The sequence below is a fragment of the Heliconius melpomene genome, chromosome 10 (assembly GCF_056956725.1).
Source record: "Heliconius melpomene rosina isolate 202511_hmr_F chromosome 10, ASM5695672v1, whole genome shotgun sequence".
Lineage (NCBI taxonomy): Eukaryota > Metazoa > Arthropoda > Insecta > Lepidoptera > Nymphalidae > Heliconius > Heliconius melpomene.
In genome coordinates, this window is record NC_140398.1 from 5,030,421 (window position 1) to 5,054,322 (window position 23,902).

A 23,902-nucleotide genomic window follows, 5' to 3' on the forward strand; every position below is an offset into this window, starting at 1 on the left:
AATCTGAATCATATAATGAACTAAATTACGATTAAAATTTATACTGAAAGAATAAAATTCAAAGAAGCTGATTTAATGCTGATTTTACTTTTATTACATATCTTTGGGTTCGATGCCCACTCGGGGACCTAAAATATTTCATATTTTCATCTCCTCGCTTTGGCAAAGAGGCAAAGCCCTGCGATGAGCTGTGCCACTCACAAAGATGCCGGAATTTAGTGGAAAGTGGGGAACAGAAGTGTCTTAATGAGAACGGAGTGTAATAACACAACACGTTTCTGGGTTGTCTCTGCCTACCATACTGTAAAAAAATACATGTAATGGTTGCGAGTTCCACTCCACTTGTAGGGTAACTTATAGAGTAGATATTAAAAAACTTAATAAGTATGGAGAAGTTTTTAGATTTTATTTTTTGATATTTAGAAAAAAAGAAACATATAAGTGGTTTTTGTTTTTTTTATATTTAGAAAAAAAAGCATATAGAAGTGGTTTTCATTTTGTGCTTAAGTAAACTTTTTCAAACCGCGGCATTTTTTTGTTCTGTTAATTAACTTCTCTATACTTAAAACCTTTCAATTAACCTATCTTTATTTTTTATTAAACGACCAATAAAAACAACCTTATATAAATTGCATAAATTTAAAAACAGTAGTTTAAAAAAGTCGACTTTTAATATAATATACACTTTATTTACTATTGTAGTCATTATTAACATTCTTTTGTATTTCTTCATCGGCTTCGACGAGTATCCTTCCTATCGCTTTAACAAGCCTCACTTTGAAATGTGATGTTTTAGAAAATTCATCAAAACTAATCGTTTTTAAATTCCTTTCAGTGTAATACTGTAGAGTGTTCCATAACATTTCCCGCGCTTTTAACATTACATCTGCTTGCCTGAAAATAAATGAAAAATATAATAACTTACACTGATTGTATAAAGTCAGCCAACGTAGCATAATAGGACATTTTTAATGTAATGTAATGTAATAAAATTTTTTAGAATAATTTAGATAATATATTAGAGGTGGTTGTAAAATGCCAAAAAAAAACATCACGCTATTAATGTATGGCGCTGTTTTTACGCGAATTTTCATTATGAAATGCATATAAAACGATGCATGAATCGTTTAAAGTCATCCTCGGATTCCATTTTTATCTTTTGAGATACAGAACCCTAAAAATATTATTTGTCAAGCAGTGTAATATTATTGTTCTCTTTTATCTAAATAAGTGCCGCATAAAAATGTGTAGGTAACTAGCACCACGATACCTTCATAATTATGTACTTACACAGTAGGCATTTGTATCTTCAACCTGTGTCTTGGCATGTATAACTCTGTTGATTCATTATTATTATCCTGTAAACATGAAAATATTTTTTTTATAATTACTATTTCTAATGACTGCCGTGACGCAGTGGGGCAGCGTGTGGCTGCGCGACGGTTGTTGGGTTTGATTCCCACTCAGGGGAATGAAATATATTCATTTTCCTTTTTTATCTTCGCTCACTTTTTGGAACAATGCGTGTTGAGTGGCGAAACTCAACGCTGCGCTTTGTCTTATTACCTAAGTGAAGAAATGAAAATATTTATAAATAATTATGAATTATTATATTACCTCTGAATGGAAATCGAATCCACAATCGTCTCGTTTACAGTCGCACGCTTGTGCTCCTGCGCCATGACGGCCTCATAAGATTTTTTATCCATACCTATATTATAAATATTCGAAAGTAACTCTGTCTGTCTGTCTGTCCTTTACGCAATCAGGGCCAAACAGCTAATTCTATTGTGATAAAATACACATATAGAGATACTTGAGGGTCTCGGGATGAACTTAGGATACTTTTTTTCTCATATTTGTAATATTTTCGATACATATCAATATATTAAAATACTTATTAATTTGACATGCAATTTATTCCGCCATGTTTATAACAACCGCCGTTGCTAAGCAACGATTTGCAAAGTTTGTTGTTTTAAGAAAACGTCATCCAAAATGAGTTTGCTTAATGCATACATTTACTTCTTTTGTTTGTTCATTTTGGTTACTCAAATATTTTTTCTAATAATAAATATCCACTACACACTTATTATTATTTTTAACTTATTTTAATTATTTAGGCTTATAGTTTCGCGGGCGTAGCCGCGTCCGGGCCCACTAGTTTATTATATTTAAAATGCAACTCCATGCTTTATCTCGCACATCGGCAGATGAAACGTAGTGTTAACACACTCCGTTACCCACGCACCGCACAATTGTAGCGACATTGCATATTGAATGGCGGAACTCAACACTAGGTACTCGTACATATGCTCCAGAGCAGATAAATAAAAAAATAATATTCTACAAGCCAGAATCAAATCTACAATCATCACATATATAACAGTATATAACACTAATATCTAAATTATCCATATCTACTAATACACAATAGTACATACATCATCTCCGTAATTTGTTACAACATGTCCCTTAGAGAACAACAACACGGAGTGTGGAGTCACTAACGACGTGCTGTGAGTGAGCAGTGCCAGTCTCTCTGTGGAGTGGTATCCGCCGGAGTGCGTGAGGAGAGTGGGAAGATTGTTGCGGCGTTTAGTTATGCCATAGTTCACACTCTCGCTGCCTATGTGGGCACTTTCGCCTTTGCTGTTGAGGAGAAGTTAACAATTTTCAAAAAGGAGAAGATTTTCAATTCGGTTGATATTTGATAAATATGTTTTTAAATGATTACAAAATTTTATATAATATATAAAAAATATATACAAAATATATTTTTTTACGTTTATATTAACTGTTAAATGTTTGAAAGATTTGATTGATCGATTTGATTTGATTTTTTACACAATATCAAATATGATGCATAAATTTTAAAATAGATTTTTTATAAAATGGAATTATTATAAAATAGATTTTTTTAGAAACCATAAAGTTGTCTACCTTTAACCTTTAACCAAATGTTTTCTAAAAAAATGAATGCTTTTTTTTGATATAACACTTTAAAAAAGTTAAATGTTTTTTGTTTAAAAATTAAAACTCCATAATTTTTTTAGGTTCACGCAATAATCCCGTTTCCCGCATATAAGGAAACTAGGCAGATAGAACCAAATGTTAACAAAACTCAGTTCCCGGCGCATAGTCCCATTATGCAAGCGTTGCATGTTGAGTGGCGGAACTCAACTACATATTAATAATAGAGCGCGAAAATGAAATAATTCCATTCCCCCGAGTGACAATTAAACTCACAACCGTTGCTGCCATATGATAAAGAAAAAATACTTACCTAGTACAAAAATTAATAACAGTTTTCAATTTCCCTTTAGTCTTAACATATTTTTTAGTAACCAATAATTTATTACATCCCGATAACAAAATGGCGGATGTTAAAACATCGATCCCGGAAAATCTATTTAGTTCTGTAGGCTCAGTGCTTGAATGTATAATGCCCGTTTTAAACAATTGCTCTAGTAGTAGATTCGATAATGCTGGAATGAAAAAATAAATATATTTAATACAATAAAGTACATAGAGGCCGTCGTGGTGCAATGGCACGGCGTGTGACTGTAAACGCGACGGTTGCGCGTTCGATTCCCATTCAATTATAATTCATGAATGATTATGATGATTATATATAATTATACTAGTGACCCGCCCGCGGCTTCGCCCGCTTGAATTATATGATTACTTATTGAATACAGTGAATTAATTATAGCTACAACTACAAATATAATATACTAGCGGCCCGCTCGCGGTTTCACCCGCGTGAACTATGTTATTATTAATTTCTGTCTCCATGGCTACGTCCTAGTGACGTCTATGCAAAATTTGAGACTCCTGGCATTTGTAGTAACGAAGTTCATACAAACTTTCAACCCCAAAAACAACCCCTTAGAAGTCGAATATTGCAAATTCCCGTCTTAGCGAGCACCTACGTCCTATAAATAACTCCTATGCAAAATTTGAGATTCCTAGCACTCATAGTTTCTGAGTTTTCGTGATGAGTGAGTGACCTTTCGATTTTATATATACAGGGTGGAATTGACGGCACCACTTTAAATGAAACCACAGTTTTAACTACTCTATAAAAGCCTAATATAATTCAGAAAAAAAATAATTCCCAAAAATGAAAAAGTTATTTTTTCAAACAAAATAAATAATAAAATAATCGTTTTAAAAAAAAACGCCATTTGTAAAGTGTAATATTATCACTCACACACTTACCTGTCGGCGCGGCAACGTCGCACACACTTCATTCAAGAAATCGAGTCGTAGCAACTAGCGTAGGTATGTAGGCAACGGCGGCGAGCTGATGTTAAATTAACGCAACACTTAGGAATACACTTTACACACACTTTTATTGAATTATTTCTATTAGGTTTTTAATTTTACTTTTGTTGCACTACAAACACATTTTTTATGTTCCCGTTTTAAACTAACACTCATTTTTAACATGTTTACAAAATTATTACAATAATAGCATTTTTTTTCACTTTTTTTAACAACAAATATTACATTTTCTGTCCACATTACATTCAGCTCGATAATGACCCATATTATTACACTTGAAACATTTAATATTTCTTTTAATTGTAGCATTTCTTTTTACAATAAATGCAGATGATGATGACACAATTTCCCCCCGTAGTAGTATTATGGTTTGGAACTTCCAAGCATTTCAATTTTTTACTCCTTCCAGTTTTATTACTGTGCTGTTTCCTTTCCATTGTGATTGTTTATTTTGCTTGTTTTTCTTTTTTATTCCTTCCCGGCAACTTAACCTCCAAATTTCAATACCAACGCCGAAGCGTCGCGTGAAGTAACGCTGTTTTAATCTCGCCAGTATTTCTAATTTTCTACGATTGATGCAATCTTCTTTATTATTGTTACGACGTGGTCTGGGCCCATAACCCGTTGTATTTATATGGTTTAGTAAATAGCATTCAGCTATAGTCCGACCCAACTACTATTGCGCAGAATGTACGCGCCGCACCGATTCTATGGGAATCCCCGGTAATCGGTGCGGCGTGAGCGGGGTGTCTTTGTACAGATAACAAAATTCATTTTTAATATTGATTGATTGTGCAATATAACACTATAATTCATAATAAATGTAGATTATACTTTTTACACATGATTTGATATTAAAATAATTAATAAAATTATCAATACTATTTACAAATAATTACTAAATATGAATTTATTTCGTATTGAGTTTTCGCAGGTCCTCGTGTAACATTATAAAACTCGTTTAATATTTAATTTTTATACGATTTTCTATCAAAATAATCATACAAATATAAATAATAATGAAAATCTTAATAAAAAATTTAATAGTATATTCGATAAGTATTTTAGTTAATGGCAACTATTACAATGTTTTTAATTATCTGTGTGAGAACAGAACTTAGCCGTGGAACGGCTAAGTTCTGTTGTATTTACATTATTTTGTTCGACTTTATACGTTGAATAATTATTAAGTGTTTTAAATTATTTGGATGTTATTTAATATTAATTTTATCATTAATCGGATTTCTAAAATCGTGATGAATGTTTCGTGATCGTGATGATGTGATTACTGAGTATTTTTCTCAAATGTGAAACTATTGTGTCAGTATTTGAGTGTACTATCAAAACATACATTTTTTTAAGACATTTCAAACAAATGTTGAGTTTTTAATATTACTTATGATGTAAATATTAGTGATAGTAAAAGGAGAATGCGACAACGACGATGTAAAACTAATGTTAAATGTAAGTACCTATCTATCGTAGTTCAATATCATTTTGTGTTAAAAATTTTGAATATAACTTGGGTGGTTCAATAACCATGCAGTATTTCTAAATAATTTCATAATAAAGGTGATATAATAAATTGACTTAAAGTAGGATTTTGTTAAACAATTTTAATAAGAGGTTTGAACGTTTTTTAGATTTATAATAAATAGGTAATTGCGTGAAAAAGAACGCGAGATATCGTTCTTTCTCGTTCGGTTTTGTTTTGACGAATGAAAAGTAGAAGTTTGGCAACGCTTAGTAGTATTTTTGTAGTAGTATGTGTATGTGTGCGTCACACGAAATACAGGTATGGAGAAAAATCGTGAAATGAAAAAAAAATCCTACGTCCAAACTGTTGAGGCATCTTGATTAATTTCTTTAGCTTCGAGTTTGAAATTTTTTACCCTATATGCAGTTTCAATTAAAGAAGCGCAGCCTCTTCCACCCTGTATAGATATAATCATCATAATCATCTCCGGTAACAAGACAAAACGCAATGTTGATTTTCCGCTACTCAACACGTATATCCGCCAATATCCCGAAAAATAGGCGGTGCGTGGGAAACGAAGTGTCTTAACACTAGGTTTTCTCTATCTACCCTCAAAGAAACAAGTTATTTTTCCCGTTCCCTCTAAAAATATAAAACGGAAACGAACTCGTTACCTCTAACATACTCGAGCCTATCCTTGATAATTCCATATTTTTCGCACCAACTATCCATTTCTCGGTAGCTTTGTTCCGTTTTCTCTTCGTACGTGCCTTGTATCCAGTGGAGAGCGGAGTGATCGGATGTTTTGCTAAATTGACGTTTTATTTCACGTATTTCTGTTAAAATAAGAATTAATTTTAATAAGTTTAATTATATAATTATATTCAATTGCATATTTTATAGCTATATTAAAGTACAATTGAAACAAGTAATTAATCGAATAACAAATAAAAGACTAAGATATACAAAAATTTAAATATTTTTTCTAAACTTTATTTCTGTTCAGAAAAGGAAATTATTATGTCTAATGTTATTATTATATATTTCCCGGTATCTCTATAAGGTATTCAAGCTTATTAATTTTTTCCCTTTTCTAGCTTCACGCTGTATCCCGCATATAGTGTTAAAACATTTTTTATGTTGTCAATGCCTCTTTTATCTTATTGCTAGAGCGAGTAAAATAAACATAATTCATTTCTCGAAGTGAGGATCTAATTCTTTACTCCGCTTACAGTTACACGCTGTACAGTTGCACTCGACGATTTTTAATATTTTTATTTACAATATATGTTATAGATATGTATTATGTACATATACAGGGTGGAATTGTCAGCACCACTTTAAATGAAACCACAGTTTTAACTACTCTATAAAAGCCTAATATCGGAAAAAAAATAATTCCCAAAAACGAAAAAGTTATTTTTTCAAACAAAATAAATAATAAAATTATCGTTTTAAAATAAAACGCCATTTGTAAAGTATAACATAGGCACGCACACACTTACCTGTCAAATCGGAAACGTCGCACACGTATGTGTGCGTCACAGGAAATACAGGTATGGATAAAAATCGTGAAATGAAAAAAAAATCCTACGTCCAAACTGTTGAGGTACCTTGTTTAATTTCTTAGGTGTGGGTTTGAAATATTTTACCCTATATGCAGTTTCAATAAAAGAAGCGCTGCCTCTTCCACCCTGTATATATTTGTTGATTGTAGGTTTAAAATATTTATTTCCATTTCTCCGCTCTTTTAAGACAAAGTGATTCCGGATTCCGTGACGTCTTATGCGGTTTGAAAAAGGTGAATGGATGTCTTGACACTACACGAGCTTGTCTCTGCTTAAACTGTATATATGCGCGGGATAGAAGCTAAAAAGAAAAGAAAAAATATAAAAAATCTATAAAAACACACATACCCTCTCTTCTCGCCGTCGAATTCCTAAACAAATCCACGTTATTAGCGCAATGTGTGGCCACAACCGCGGCGGCCGAGACGGAGCCGATAAACGCCCCGTTTAAAACGCAGCTTCCCAATCGCGGGTGTAGTGTTAACGAGGACAAGATAACGCCGAGACGCGTTAATTGTTGGGAGGTGGTTAGAGCACCTGAAAAAAAAATACGTTAAGTTATATAGTTATAAAGTATAGCTTCACGCTATATCCCACAGCAAGCACTCCAGCTTAACCTGAAGTTGAACCTGGGAACCCAAAGTTAAGACACTCCATTCCCATTAAAACATGCATTACGTGTTGAGTGGTCGAACTCAATTGCCTTGTTACCAGAGCGAGGAAATGAAAATGTTGCATGTTGTGTTTGTTTTTTTATTCAAAATGCGTTATTTTTCGTTGTTTTTCAATAATGTAAAAACCCAATAATAAATAATGTAAACTGCATAAAGTTATGTCCAAATTGGTCCAGCCGCTTAGGTATCAACGAATTCTCTATTCAACAATTAATTAATTAGCGCATAAAGAAACTAAACAAAAAACTTACCCAAATCAATTAAATCGTTTATAGCAAACTCTATCGCTTCTTTTGTAGGAGGTTCCGGCAATTGAAATAGAAATTCTTCGACACTTTCATTTTGTGCGTACGATTTTATATCTAATACTGTTTGTTCTAATGGTATTCTGGAATATAGAAAATAATAACTCAATACATAAATCACTATATACATAAATAAATATAATTAATCGTATAAAAGTACTGCGTTTGTAGAACATGTTGATTATGAGAACGGATATTTTTATTTTAGATAATAACGGAAATTTCGCATCGATTTAAATATCTACGTTCGCATTCGTATTCATTTTCCAATACGGATGCGCAGCATGTAGCAGATGTGCAGTGTTTGCGTAATATCACTTCAATAAAAATCAAGATTCGTTGACAAAAAGCGAAGTACTTTCCGATTAATTTTCCCACTTTCCGATTAATTTTCAAGACAGTCTGTGTTGAGTGGTAGAACTCATCAGTTGAGTGGCTAACTCAATAAGAGTGATGAAATTAAAATACTAAATAATTCATTTTCCGAGTGGGATTCCACAACTGTTAGCATAGCATTCCAACCAACCAATCCATTTAGATATCGATAAGTTTACTATAGTTCCTTTATATTGCTAACTTGAAAGGTATTTTCACATTTTTTTATATTAACATTAATACATACCTCAATATTTCAGGTAAGGTATGTGGATTGAATTCTGCTTCTTTTTCTTTTGTATATAATCTGTAGCAGTGACCTATTTTGTTAAAAAAAGTAAATAAGTACTGATACATAATATAATTTAAGTTATAATTGTGTTTTTGCAATATAGATGGAAAATAAAAAATGTTGTTTAATTAGAAAAAACAATAAAGCACATCGGGTTGTGTGGGAAAGTGAAAAACGAAAGAGTCTTAATAGTATCAGAGTGATTTAATGCTAGGTTCCCAGGTTCCCTCTGCTTAACCTGCTATGCGGTTAACACTAGGTTCTTTCTGCCTATATTAATTGCTATATGCGGAATACAGCGTGAAAACGAAAAGAAAATAAAAGACAAACACCTGGTTGAACTCTGCCAGCCCTCCCCGCCCTCTGTTTAGCGCCGGCCTGAGACACCCACACCGTTTGTAAAGATGCCGTACCTTTGACAATATTACAAATATATTAACTATAGTACGGTCGACGAGTCCGCCATGGAGATAGGTGAAGATGGCTTGCTCGACACGCGATGTCTCCAAAATTGGGCGGTGCTTGGAGAAAAGATGTGTCTTAAGCATAGGTTCCCTTTACCTATACTGTTTAAAGTAAAAAGCGGGAAGTCGTTTCATTTTTCAGCTTTGCCCTTATTCCCTGTAAAATAGTTCATACCTCTGTTAAGAAAACAAAAGACAAAGAAAAACAAAGAGACATCGAATTCAGACAGTAACGCATGGTCTCGAAAATTGGGAGAAGTCTTGCTGAGGAAAAAAAGTTTATTTTGGAAATTTCACATTTATTTCCGTTTTTCCCGTATACTAATGTACAGAAAGCGACAAACGTAGTGTCTACAACACAATATTCTGTAAGTAACCAAGATACATTTTCCAACTTACTATGTATATAAGTGTATATTTACTTATAATACTTATATATTTAATATAATAATTGGCAGCGGTTGGTAGTCCGGTTAATCATGAATCCTTATAACTGATAGCCAGATAATAGAGTTTCTACTGTACCAGTAAATTTACCTGTGCCTTCTTTAATGCGGTTTTCTTTTAACGCCCCAGTGTCTATTACATGCACTACATCGGGTATAGTGATCGAAGTCTCCGCTATGTTAGTGGCTAACACAATTTTTCTAACACCTCGCAAAGGCTTGGAAAACATTTTTGTTTGATCATCTGTTGATAATCTGTGAAAAAATAATTATAATAAATATATAAGTCTGTGGTCATTTTTCATATATACTCGATACAGAACGGTCGACGAGTCGTGACCGCCCTGAAGTTAGCTAAAGATGGCGGTGCAAATTTAATGTTTTTTCTTTTTTGGTTTGATTTTTTCTTGTTTTTCTTTATTTACTTCAAGAATAAATGCATAGCTTCGCTTAGTAAGAATACGCTAACAATATTATTTACAGCATTATTTCTAAATATCCATTTTATTCATAGTCACGTACAGTGACACTGTACTTAAGAGGATGTCATTTGATTTTATATCAGGATGTAGTGTTGTTTCATGTTGAATTCGCACGATAGTAGTCAAATGGAGTTTTAGGTATATTTATACATTATAAGATTTAAATTATAAATATAATCAAAGTGTGAGTAAAAAGAATGGATAGTATCATTGCAAAAAGTGGATTCTCTGTCTAATTTTTTGTTTCGCCCGTCAACAGCACTATTTTACTTTAAACTAAGACATGCTTTGGAACACTGAAGCACAGCCTTTAATTACGCTAACTAATTTGTAGTGATTTTAAAATCTGGTGATAAAAAAAACACAATTTATATTTGTTTCTTACCTAGAATGTACTGGCAACACCATATACAAGGGACAATTAGAGTACAAATTGTCTAGTAATAATTCAATTTGTTTAATTTCCGCCCAACCCGGTAAAAAAACTAAAATGGCGCCTTCAGGTTGTGTTTCATCAACAGCTTTTATCACTTCCACCACCTTTAATAAGAAAAAGAAAAGTTTATTTAAGCAATATCTACTAATTTCAACTAATATCTAATATATCAACTATTTTCAGAATCACGAACTATTACATGTAATTTTGGTCATTATTTAATTATCATTTATTTCAATATAGGGCGTCGTGGTGCAGCAGGAAGTCGAATCGCAATCATTATAGGTTCGATTTTCATTCGGAGGAGCGAAATATTTTCATTTCTACGCTTAGTTCTGCCACCCAATAACTCTGCCACACAATGTCTCAAAAAATGAATAATGCTTGGGGAACGGAATGTTTTTACATAAGGTTATTTTTGCCTATCCTACTATGTGCTGGGTAGAGCGTTTAGAAGCGAAACTGAATGCCGCGCTTCATCTTATTATCAGAGCGAGGTAATAAAATCAATTTATTCCCTCGAGTGATTATCGAACCCACAACCGTCGCGTTTACAGTCAGACGTTGTGCAGAATAGAGGATTGATTAATATATTATTTCTTAATAACTAATTTATTATCTCTTACCTCTTGACTATTTACATGGGGTTTACCATCAGTTTTACAATTTTCTTCGGTAGCGGTTAAATTTAAGTTAAATTTCTTTTGAATATCCTCTAAATTAGATATTTCAACTGGAAACGTCCTTCCCGGCACTTCTATAACCGGACAATCATTGAAATACCTTGAAATTTATAAAATTACGAGTAATTTCATGAAATACGTAGAAAAATGATATTTCAATTAATGTCATGTCACTCTTTTTTGCCCGAATCCTTTGCGGGATCCATCTAAGTCTTTTAGGTATGTGTTTATCAATCTTTGTATATATAAATGTATGTAAACATACTTACTTAGTAAACACAGCCGTATCTAAAGTAGCACTCATCACAACAATTTTCAATGCAGGATTTATATCTAATGCTTTCTTAAGTAATAATAAAGTGACGTCCGTATTTACATCTCTTTCGTGTGCCTCGTCCATGAACACGTGGGAACATCCTTCTAAGCCTACGAAAAGAAAGTAAATATTTTTATTTACAAAAAGTGGTAAATATTAAAAGTCAATGAATTTACTAGGATAGGCTTTATCACTTTCATTGTATTTCAAACAAACAAGTATTAGAATAGTCTAACTATTTATAAAATAGTGATCAGTTTTGCCAAAGAAAAAATAATAAAGAATGATACAAAACAAAACCGGGCAAGCGCGAGTCGGACTCGCCTACAAAGGTTTCAGTAAAGAAATTGGAGATCTAAAGAATAGGAGTAGCTTCTGTGAAATTCAAGCTTATCTACGCCCAGAGCCCTTTCATCGGATACCTCACTTGAACCAGCGGTTTTAATACCAAATTAGCAAAAACCCTTTTTAAAGCTATTATTTTTTAGGATTTAACCATAAATGTATAGTTTCAGATTTTTTCTTGAACTAGTACTATTATTTCAACCAATTAAACTAATATCTAACCTGGATTCAATTGTAAACGTCGTAACAACACTCCCGAAGTGCAATACAGTATAGCACCACCGGGTGGTCGAGGTGGCTTGGAATCTAGACGTACTTGATAACCTATGGTTTCGCCTACCTGGAAGGGTATATATAAATATTTAAAAATGTAACTTTATAAAAGAGCTTTTGGCTAATTAAAAGTATTTTTTGTATTTAGTAGAACTATTTCTTTAAAATACAAGTCTAAGGTTCGACTCTTTTCAAGAGCTAATATTCTATGTATAGATCTTTTGATGTAACTGACTATAGCATATAGTAGTCAGTTAGTATATAGTTTATTTTATCGCATGTGCAAGGAATTTTTACGTATATAGAGGAGCAGGAATAACTTTTCGACATACCACTCTATGTTCCAAGATCGACAATTTCAATAACATTTATCATTTTTATTTTTTTCCTGCAACTGTCGGCAAGCAAAAAAAACCATATCCCACCTTTTCCCCAATCTTCGAGACATTGCTTGTTAAGTCGCGGAACCTAACGCTGCGTTCTGTTCGAGTACCAGAGCTATATTTCAATATAAATGCGGTTGGCATTAAACTAAAATTAACTGAAGACTGAAAGAGGATGAAAACAATACCCACCAAAAACCTAAACCTGACTTGACAAACAAGCCCCAAATCTTTTTCCAAAGGGCAGAAAAAGGACTCATGAAGCACGTGATGTGTTTTACTACAAAAAAGAAACCAACCTGTTCTCCCAATTCATCAGCAACTCTTTGAGCTAGGCCTATGGCGGCAACACGCCTCGGCTCTGACACTATAGCTGCAGTATCCACCCCCGAATGTCTTAATATTGCCGCGGGTACTCTAGTAGATTTTCCACATCCGGCCGCCCCAACTATTACTAATACACGAGAATTTTCTAACGTTGATGTTATTTTATCTCTGTAATAGATAAGCATGTATATAAATATAGGGTTTTTTTATTATCAATATATACAGGGTGTCCCAGGAGTCAACGATAAAATGAAAACAGGTGATAGACCAAGTTGTGACAGTTATGAGAAAAATATAAAAAAAAATCTGTGTCATATATTTTTTATATTATATTGATTTAAAAAAATATCGGAAAAATCGACAACCTGTGATTTTTCAAGTCCTAAGACTACAAATATTAGTCTTTTTTCGATTTTTTTTCTGTAATGAGTAACCCTTCTGTGAATTACAGTTTAAGATTGAAACATACCTGCATCGGTTTTCAAAAAAATGCCGTGTTTTTGCCAAACACTAAATTCAGAATATTTTGTACACCCAACTTTAACCGACTGTACTATAAAAAAAATGTACTACACAGTTTTTGCAAGTAACTTTAAAAATTGGCGCATTTAATCTGGATTCCGAAATGGTACGATACTTGCTGGATTACTTCTTTGTTGAAGAGAGAAAAATCTAAATACACGATAATCGGGATGACGTTCAACGTTTTGGTATCTTTTCCGATACATTCTAGCTGCAGCATTGGTCTATCACCTGTTTTCGTTTTATCGTTGACTCCTGGGACAACATGTATATATTTTATCAATTTTACTTGCCGTATCCCGCACACAGCAGGGTAGTCAGAGGGAAGCTACTATTAAGACACTCCGTTCCCCAATTTTCGCCGAATTCTGGAGGCATTGCGTGTTGAGTAGCGGAACTCGACGACGCGCTATGCCTCGACACCAGAACGAAGAAATGAAAATATATATAAATATTTTATTTTCTCGTGTGGGGATCAAACCCAAAAAATTGGAAATGTATATGTATAATTCGACCATTAATTTAAAATACAAAATTATATTTTTAAAGGTAATAATTATATTTTTCAATTTAATGTATTATGTACTTATGTACTTTCGTCAAAGTTATTCTTTCCGATATTACCTATGTGTTTCTCTATGTACCGTCATTTTTTTATCCACGTTGTATCTCGTCAGACGGCCTCAATTACTATCAAAAGTAAAATCAAATTAGAAAATATTTTAAATATTTTTTTGTTTAAACTTTGAACTTACCACCAATAAACGAGCGAGCATGAAATGATAATAAAACACGCGGATACAACCTTCTCAGAATTAAATAATTCATCATAAGGAAATTTTGTAAAATTACTATATTCTTACAAATATATGGTTTTGCAAATACATAAATTCTCAAAATAACTATTAAAACTGAGGTGTGTAACTGTAAATAAGCATACCAACCATTTTCCTGCCGACAACAGGAAAAAAGCTTTAAAGGTAACCGCCTCTCAACTTGTATTGAAATAGTTGAATACATTAGCTCAATTCGCGCTAAGCCTTTTGAAAATATTTCTTTGAAATCAACCTTTGAAATAGGGAATAACCTGTGGCGAAAAACAAACATGAAGATGATGGGGAAAATATGGCGATTTGCCTTACATCATGTCAATAACTAATTTCATAAGAAAAAAAAGTAAAATTAAAAAAATAATAGTAAAATATACTTATGCAAGGTCTTTAATGGATTACAAAAGAGGCTATTATTTAAGACCTTAATGCCTTAAATACATAGTTTGACGTCCTTAATATTATGAAATAAAATATATTTTAGAAAACGCGAAAGTAAAGAAACGAATGAGGTCACTATATTCTTTTAACCTGTTCAGCAAAATGAAAGAGGTGTAAGTAAATCGTTTTTTTTTTAATTTAGTTTAAGCTAATCTAAAATTATTCGAACCTTAGAAAACTTATAAGGATTTGTAATACATGAAAGTAAAAGCAAGATAAATTTTAATAAAATATAAAAGATAATATTATAAGCAATTTTTACAAAATAACTATATACTTTTTTTATCTGTGGATTAAAATGACAATGACAGATGTTAACAACTGACAGTGAAGTGGCATTGACATCAGTGGGCTTTCTATGCGAGAGCGAAAGTGAAATCGGTGACGGGAATGACGTCTTTCGTTACGTCTGTATGGCCGAGTGGGTTTTACCAGTTACGTCATAGTTGAGTTATGCCGCCTCGAGGACACTATTAAAAATATATTAAAACTTATTAATTATTCATAATTAGTTTATCGTTAATAAAAATATAAGTTAATAGCTGTATGACTAATTATAATTTTCCTATCCTATTTTAGCACAGTTCCCAAGTTACTATTTCATAGTTGTGTTTAGAAATTTATAATTCTTATCTGTGCATAAATAATAATAAAAAATATAAATAAAACCTCATAAAATTGGTAAAAGTAAAAAATATTCTGACGTCATCGCATTTGAACGAACAGAATGACGATTTGTCACTTGTTAATACGTCACGCAACGAAAGTGAAACACTTTTGATTTCACTTTCGCTCTTACCGACGACGACGCGTTGCGTACTTAAAAATAATAATAACAACCGCACACGTATGAATTCAATTTCTATGAAATTAACTACAATTACAATCTATAATATAAATTTCGACGGAAATTCAATAATACAAAATCTGACTTCTTGCCAAATAAAAATTTTCATGTTTCAGAGTTTTCTTACCAAATTTCATAACTGTAGTTACACGGGAACAACTTATATGTCTTGATTAATTTCATATAAAATGAATAAATGTATAAATGCTCGTATCTTTTGATAGCGTTGACTTAGAAGCTAATTTTTTTTAAAAGCTCAAAACACCATAGTCCTGGATATATGATATTAATTGCAATTTGACCACGTGGTCTTCAGATAAATACAGAATAATAGAACACTTATTTATTTAAAGTCATCATATGCAATTGATAATAAAAAACACAGAAGATTTCTATTTAACTAGGTTACTGTGCCTCAGAATGTAGGATTAAGGCCGCGATGCCACTCTCTCGTACTAAAATCAACTTTCAACCGTTTTCACGACGCTTTTTGTAACACTTTCGATACAATTCGTTTGTTTTATAGGTTTTGTTATAAACTTATCTAATAACTGAGATAAAATGAAAAGGTAAACGTGACATTATTTAAAAAATCTAGGTTGGTTTTGAATGATAAATGACTAAAAGGTTAGGTTTATTAGGTGACTAAAACATGATTTATTTAATGCCAACCAGAGCTAATAGATATCTCTGAGACGGCTGTTAAGTGCCCAGTCTTTTTCGTTTCTCTTCTTGTTTCAATAGTTCGAATCTAACCTGCCATTAGGTATATTTTTTAAAAAAATCAATACAAGTATCTTTTTTTATATCAAAACATGATTGATTTTAATGAAAAAAAAATGACAAATAGTAACTTCTCACTAGGTTCTCTGTGCCCTCTCCATATCCTAAGAGCCATTGCGTGTAACTAACGCTCAAATAAGTAAAAACCAATAAGACAATGTTATAATTAATTTTTAATAATATTTGTATCGACTACCACCAAATAAAGAAAGTAACGAAATATTAACAACTGTGCCATAAGGTCATCTCATACTGTAATATGTAACAAAAATACAATAACACGGTCGGCCGAGTCACCTCATTCGGTATGAAGGTCGATCACAGGTCAGTTCAGACTGCACAAGGACGTTAGAGGTCACGTAACGAGGTCTCAATGATACGAGAAACAGTTTAAACTATGTTACGGATGCAATTTATGAAATAAATGCATTTACTATTGCATTTGCATTTGCAATGCATTTATTATTGCATGTGATTTTAGACTTTCATACATTTTTTGCGAATTACGGAGAGTCCTGAAAATGTATAATATATTCTATGATTCTAAGACACATTCAACTATTCGCATATTTAAAAAATTATGTTTATTAGAAACTAAATTGAGCAAAAACCTAATCCTAATGTCTAGACACTTCGTTTCCCGCTTTCCCATCGAAATATAGACCGAATTGAACTCAATGACGCATTTTCACTTACCAAATTTGAAAAATGGAAATTAACCATTCCCACCAAAGGGGATCGAACCCACAGCCATTGTAGTTATAGCCATAGGTATACTGTATTGTATTGGCCTTGTGGGATTTATGTGTATTAACAATATCGGAAATACCAAGCTCAATTAATTATATTGTAGTTTAAAACCACAATCATAAAACGTGTACTTATTAATCGTATAAATCAAGTCATGATTATAAAAAGTTTTTATATATACCGATTGAATAAAAAAAAGCACAAAAGCGCGGTAGTAGGGTTCGATTCCTATCGGGGTAACGATATTCAAATGATCGACGTAATGATTCGACTGGGCGGAAAATCGGGAACGGGGTAATATTTAATTATACAAATAAACAAAAAGGAGAACTTAATTTTTTACGGAAGGTTGGACTTAATTAGGGAATAAATGGAGGAACTTTATTCTACGACCACAATTTAAGTAATAAATAAATGAAAAAAATGCCTTAACATGGTTTTTAAATTTTTTTACCGCTCCCCATTTTAGCCGAATTCTGGAGGTATTGCGTGTTGAGTAGTAGAACTCAACACCGGTCTTGCTGCACCAGAACGAAGAAAAATAAATAAATATAATATATAATAAATAATAAAATAAATATTAAATATTTTATTTAAAAATGCCTTCCTCTATTTATTAATATTTTAGTTTACTTTTTTTAGTAACCTCTTAAAATACTTAAATAAAGACTTTCTTAGCCCTGTTATGAGTTATTGGGTCACTGCTGTGACGTGCCACCCTAGTTTCAATATTTAAAGGTCACGACGGGGTTGTTATATCGTTCAAGGTCGTTTAAGGTCAGAGAATGAGGGCATTTTGGTTAAAGAGGTCGCAAGATTACTTTGTACACTGTACAGAGGTACCTCTAGCTATTGATTTTATGTTGCGTTTGAAAGGAAATTGTTTGTAGGGAGATTGTCGTTAGTTAAAATTTTGTTAGGGGAAAACTTCCTTTTATATTTTTTTATAATACACGCAGTGGTTTAATATAAATGTGGTATAAAAGCATTTGTTTAAAAAAAATATATAAATTTTCTTTTATTTTAAAACACTCTTATCTCATATTAAGATATTGATAATAAGAAAAATATATCCTATAATATTATTTTAGTAAGGCCGTCGTGGAACAGTGGCATAGCGTCGGACTGTAAACGCGTTGTGGGTTTGATTCTCGGGGGAATAAATTTGATACTTTCATTTCCTGCCTTCGGTACAAAGCGCATTGCCGGGTTGGGCGGTGCATGAGGAACGGAGTGAGAAAATAAATAAAAATAAGAAATCTACCTTTTATTTTGCTCTGGTAACGAGACAAAGCACGGCTTTGTTTTCGGCTATTCAACACGCAATGCGTCCAAATTTTTGGACTTTTCCCACATTTCTGGGGAAAGTGGAGAACGGAAGCGTCTACATACAGAGTGATTAAAATAAACTACTTCAAATTTGATTTAAATTCTTTTTATTACATGACATTACTGAGATGAAACTTTTTAACCTTCAAAGTCTTTTCAATATTTAGAAGAACAATTACTTTTTTTTTAATTTGAAATCTTGAATTGAAATCACATTAAAAAATGTAGTTGTCGAATATAACCTTTCTGTAGTTCCTGAGATTCGCGCGTTCAACAAATAAATTCTTCAACTTTTTAATATTGGTATTTATATAAATTACTTACGTATATTTGTCAATAGGTAAAGGAGTTAAATTTTCATCATAATTTTGGAATGTCTGTCTCAGTGTTTGCTCTCGTCTTGTTAACGCTGATTTTATTAATTGTATAGGTTTTCCAAAAACTGGATGCATTGTCGTTTTGAGTTCTGTAAAATGGGGGCAAAATTTAGTATTAAAGCCGTTAGTTAGTTCAAGTGAGGTGTATCAGATGAAAGGGCTCTGGTTAAGCTATGCCTGAATTTCAGAAAAGCTAAAGACCCCTAATTTTAGTGCGAAACCCTCGTTGCGCGGGCCCGACTCGCGCTTGACTGTTTTTTTTATTTAGCTTCACACTTTAAAAACATTTCCTTTTACGTGAAATAAAAAAAAATTAAATAAAAATCACTAAACAATATAGTAAGATTACAGATACGATAATAAATTTTACCATTCATATCTTCATTTTTATCAAATCCGCCTTGCGATAATTCTTCATTTGAGAAATCTGAAAAAAAAAAGAACAGTTTAAGGTCTCATAATTTATCTCGCCCTAGTGGGGTAGTCAGAGACAACGGAGCGCCAAACGCCTCACCTTACATACTACTTTCTCCGCTTCCTTTAAATATCTGAATATAATACTCTACTCTAACTATACCATCCTTTTCATCCTACTATAATATTAAAAATGTGAAAGTTTCCCACAAAAACTACTGAACGGATTTAGATTAAACTTTACAATAATATAGCTTATACGTAAACATTTTGTATAAACTGGCAATATTAGAATTACTTTAAACGGGCGAAGCTACGTTTTGGTCCCTAATATACCAGAATTGTAATGAATCTTATTTTACTTAAATATAAAACAAAAACTTTTCTCACATAAAAAAAAAGGCAGCCGCAACCCAACAAACTATAAATCTTAAATAAGAAAAAAGTGGAAAACTCACTGGATCACACCAAATGAATATAAATAAAAATAATAGTTTTAAAACAAACCTTGATCATCTATAGTTGAATCGGTCTTCAAAATGGTTGATATATTGCATAGCTTCTGACTTGCTTCTTTGAATGTACTTTCGTAAATGCTTTCTGAAATAATAAATATATTAAAAAAGTCTTGGCGCAGGGGCACAAAGTGTGGCTGTAAAATCAACTGGTTGTGGCTTCGATCCCCGCACACCCAATGCTTTCAGAATTTCGCGGAAAGTGCGGAACGAAGTATATTAACACTAGGTTCCCTCTACCCTTGCTATTTGCAGGACACAGCGTAAAGCAAATTTTTTTTTAAATATATTCCGGCCAGTCGTGGCTATGGGGCACAAGCGTGTCTTAACACTAGGTTCCCAGGTTCCCTCTGCCTACCCTGCTTACTGGTGCTACTTAAGGAACTCGAATACACTGTCAAAAAAAAAAACAAATATATGCCTAAATAAATTAAAAAATGCAGTTACAAAATGTATTTTTATATCAACTTTTGCGGGATGGTGGACAGTAGGACAGTGCTTTATTGTAAACGCAATAGTTGTGTAAAATTTCAAATCTCTGGTAGATCTAACGCGGCGTTGAGTTCCGCCATTACACAATGCCTCAAAAATCGGTCGGCCGTTTAAATTATTAATTCTTTTATCTCGAAACTGCAATGCATATACCTTATTATATTTATTAAAAAAAACAAACATAAACATAGTTAAAAAAAAACATCAAAAGCACTTACTAATGTCACTGTCATAATCATTCCAAATTTTGTTCATCCGCTCTATCGAATTATCTCCGATAGTTATATAAATATTATTATTATTTAGCGATTTTTGTAGTTCATTCAAAACTTTTTTGTCATATATGGGATGACCGTTTTTATCGATTCTTTTATTTATATATAGCCACTGTATCGCTTGTAGTGCGGCTTGTTCAGCAGCTCGACGTTTTGATATTGCTGTACTGTAACAAAAATAATGTTTTTCTATAGATATCATAAAGATGTTATAGATAAAAAGTTTTATACCTGTTTATAAAAAATATAGGTGTACATAAGAATATACTTCTGATGCTCCCACGCTTTGTGGCTATGGCATAAGACTGTAAAACCAACAATTATGGGTTTGATTTTCACTCAGAATGACAATACAAATTATGGAGCTGAGTTACACCAGTCAACATGCATTGTTCCAAAAAATAATCCGATGGTGAGAATGGAGTGTCATAACACTGGATTACTTCAGTCTATTCTACCACATATATGAGTGGAATAGCAAAGCTAAATAAAATATAAATACCTTTCAAATTTAATTTTCTCCGGCCACACAAAAGAATAAGTGCATGTCCAATCATTTTGTAATGTCTTTCGCTTACCACCTTTCGGAGCTACGGTTGTTTGTTTATAATGTATATCGAAAGCTTTATTTTGCAGTTTTGCTGCATACTCATTTAATGTGGCACGAGGTTGTGTGAAAAGTTCATTTATTTTGGTTATATCTGGAACATTTTGAAATAAATGTTATTTTCGTTCATTAAATAGTGTGGCGATGAATATTATTTAAACTTAAGTAGCAAAAGAATTGTCTTTTCATTAGGAAAATAAAATTATTAACCTATATTTAATATAAAATTATTGTTCATAACTAGACTCCTAACACAAATTAGTGTTTGTTTTGTGTCCAGGTAGGTTTGCCTCGAACACAAAATCGTGAAGTTACTGATATTACCAAAGAAAGAAAAAGAAAAATTCAGATTCACACTGTATACCTCCTGCCTCCTGTGTGCTCGTACACAGCAGGGCAGGCAGAAGGAACATAGTATTAAGACACTCTATTCTTCACTTTCTCTTCACTTCACTTTCCATATTTAACTTTTGAAACTGCACCTGTTTTGAAACTGTCCAATTGCTATGACGAACTAAGCCATAAGTTTTCATCGAACTACATCGAAATTCTTATATACTTGTTACAACTTATATAATAAGTATGTTGCGTTGTAAACGCAATGGTTCAATTTCCAATATACTCAAGAGTATTATGACATATTGAATTATTTTTATCTGTTCATTCTGGTAATGTGATAAGCCATACTATAAAATATGGTAAAAAATTGGGTATTGCGTTCAAAATATTACAATGGGAAGCTAAAAAAAATTGATACCTTTTTCACTTTCTCTAATTTGTTTTTCATAAATATCATCAATTTTTATTCCTTTCACATAATGCCTTAATAAATGTTTATTTTGAAGTAGTAGGGTTTTATTTAAATCATTAAAACCACTGTAGGGAGTATTGTTTGTTTTAAAACTGGTATCTGGAAAATTCAAATTGAGAATATATATAAGTATTAAATAATGAGGTATTGTATATCATTTCTAAAAATATTGGTAAGATATCTTTGGAAATCATATACAATAAAAAAATTGCAATATATTTAATTTTATAAGAAATATATATTTTAACATAGATTTCACCCATTGAAATAACTGGCAATAAAGCAGCATGTGACTGCAAATGTTTGTGGGTTTGATTTCCTCTAGGTTGTGTAATGTAATATCTTTACTTTCTTGCTCTGGCAGCAAAGTGGAGGGTAGAATCCACCATACAACCCTGTTTAGAATTCAGCATGTCTTAAATTAAATTGTCTTAACACTAGGTCCTTGCCCTGTCCTGTCCTGTCTACCCTGCAGAATGTGGGATATAATGTGAACCTAATAATTATAAATAAACAATACATACCAATTAAAGTTCTCACATGTGTTCTACATCTGCAGCTACCTAATGAATGTAGCCGTTTGAGGAGATTCGGTTTGGCGATTAATTTATTTCTAATAAACATCTTTGGTATGAATTATTTAAACAATGTAACCTAAAAAATATATTTTTAGTCAAATGTTGTAAGACTTCAGAGTAGAAACTTCCAAATTCTTACTTATTAAATATATTTGACTAAAAAAATTCAATTAAAGCGTACGTTTCTGTTATGGCCTTAGTTTTTGTAATTTGAGCGAGCTAATTCAGCATTAATCACTTCGCCAAAGTCACGTTGTTTGGAGATCACACGAAGGAGGTAGAAAAAAAAGAGATAATAATTTAAGCGTACTGTATAATGTTATATTCTTAATTTGTAATAGTTTAATAGGTAACATTAAACACAAGCCGGTTCTTTTTTCTGTATTTTTTTATTTTTGACTTTGACATTAAGGTTTAATATTGACATTGACATTTGACATAGAACTTTTCATTTCACTATATAAATAAGTACGGTAAATTCAAATAATGAATAAAAAAATATAACAGTTGAAACTGGTTGAAAGTTATAAAAAATTAAACTAAATAATAAAATAAAATCATAATTAAATATAAATAATAAGTTTCCTTTTTTGTTTTTTAGAAAGAGTTATTTTATAATTTTTACACTTTAAATTATTTCCAACGATTCTTTTTTTTTAATTTAAAAAAATATTTGAACTATTCTTCTATATTATATATAATTTATATTTTTATAGCTTTATCTATAACTATTCTCTATTTTCTTTAGTGGACACCAAAGAAAAAAATGAAAATATTAAATATTTCATTTCCTCAAATGGGAAACGAACCCACAGTGTGTCGTTCACAACCACGCGCTTGTGCTCTTGCGCTTCGACTGGCCTTATTTTTAACTGTGGTAACTCTAAATACGTTTACTTTGATTGTCACTCTTTTAAACGGTTCTTAACCGACTTCTGTAAGAAAAGGAGGTTATCAATTCGTCTGTATGTTTTTTTTTTTATTATGACACTTCTGTGTGGCATATAAATGAGGTATAAGTAGTTATACCTACTACATTTATAATACAAATGTTAAATACTTCACTTCCGATCGATGACTGGTATTGGTGGAGATTCGAATCTCGCGTGGAATGAAAGTTATTTTTTTTAAAAAAAGGCCAAAATCATTCTATTGTTTATTTCGACACGAATGTTTCCAATTTTATTACTACACT

The 23,902-nt window shown here is 32.1% G+C and overlaps 1 protein-coding gene across 3 annotated transcripts; it reads right to left on the minus strand.

The window, feature by feature from the left end:
- Positions 1-655: 655 nt before the first annotated feature.
- On the minus strand, positions 656-23,096 carry LOC146535262 (ATP-dependent RNA helicase DHX30-like). 3 transcript variants are annotated; one of them, XM_085190584.1, is made up of 23 exons: positions 23,018-23,096; positions 22,654-22,783; positions 22,076-22,228; positions 21,214-21,412; positions 20,655-20,878; positions 19,937-20,029; positions 19,386-19,442; positions 18,963-19,104; positions 13,109-13,304; positions 12,376-12,493; positions 11,762-11,918; positions 11,436-11,592; positions 10,759-10,913; positions 9,983-10,146; positions 9,314-9,394; positions 8,937-9,009; positions 8,261-8,397; positions 7,684-7,872; positions 6,442-6,603; positions 3,287-3,488; positions 2,445-2,652; positions 1,291-1,358; positions 656-894 (listed from the first exon to the last, which is right to left on the minus strand). In XM_085190584.1, exons 2-23 carry the CDS (start codon positions 22,751-22,753, stop codon positions 687-689), a joined length of 3,243 nt encoding a protein of 1,080 aa, XP_085046710.1. In that variant the 5' UTR covers positions 22,754-22,783; positions 23,018-23,096; the 3' UTR covers positions 656-686. The 3 variants fall into 3 exon arrangements, with proteins under 3 accessions (XP_085046710.1, XP_085046708.1, XP_085046709.1); XM_085190582.1 differs by having other exon boundaries at positions 22,889-23,026; XM_085190583.1 differs by lacking the exon at positions 23,018-23,096 and having other exon boundaries at positions 22,654-22,879.
- Between the last annotated feature and the right edge of the window lie 806 nt (positions 23,097-23,902).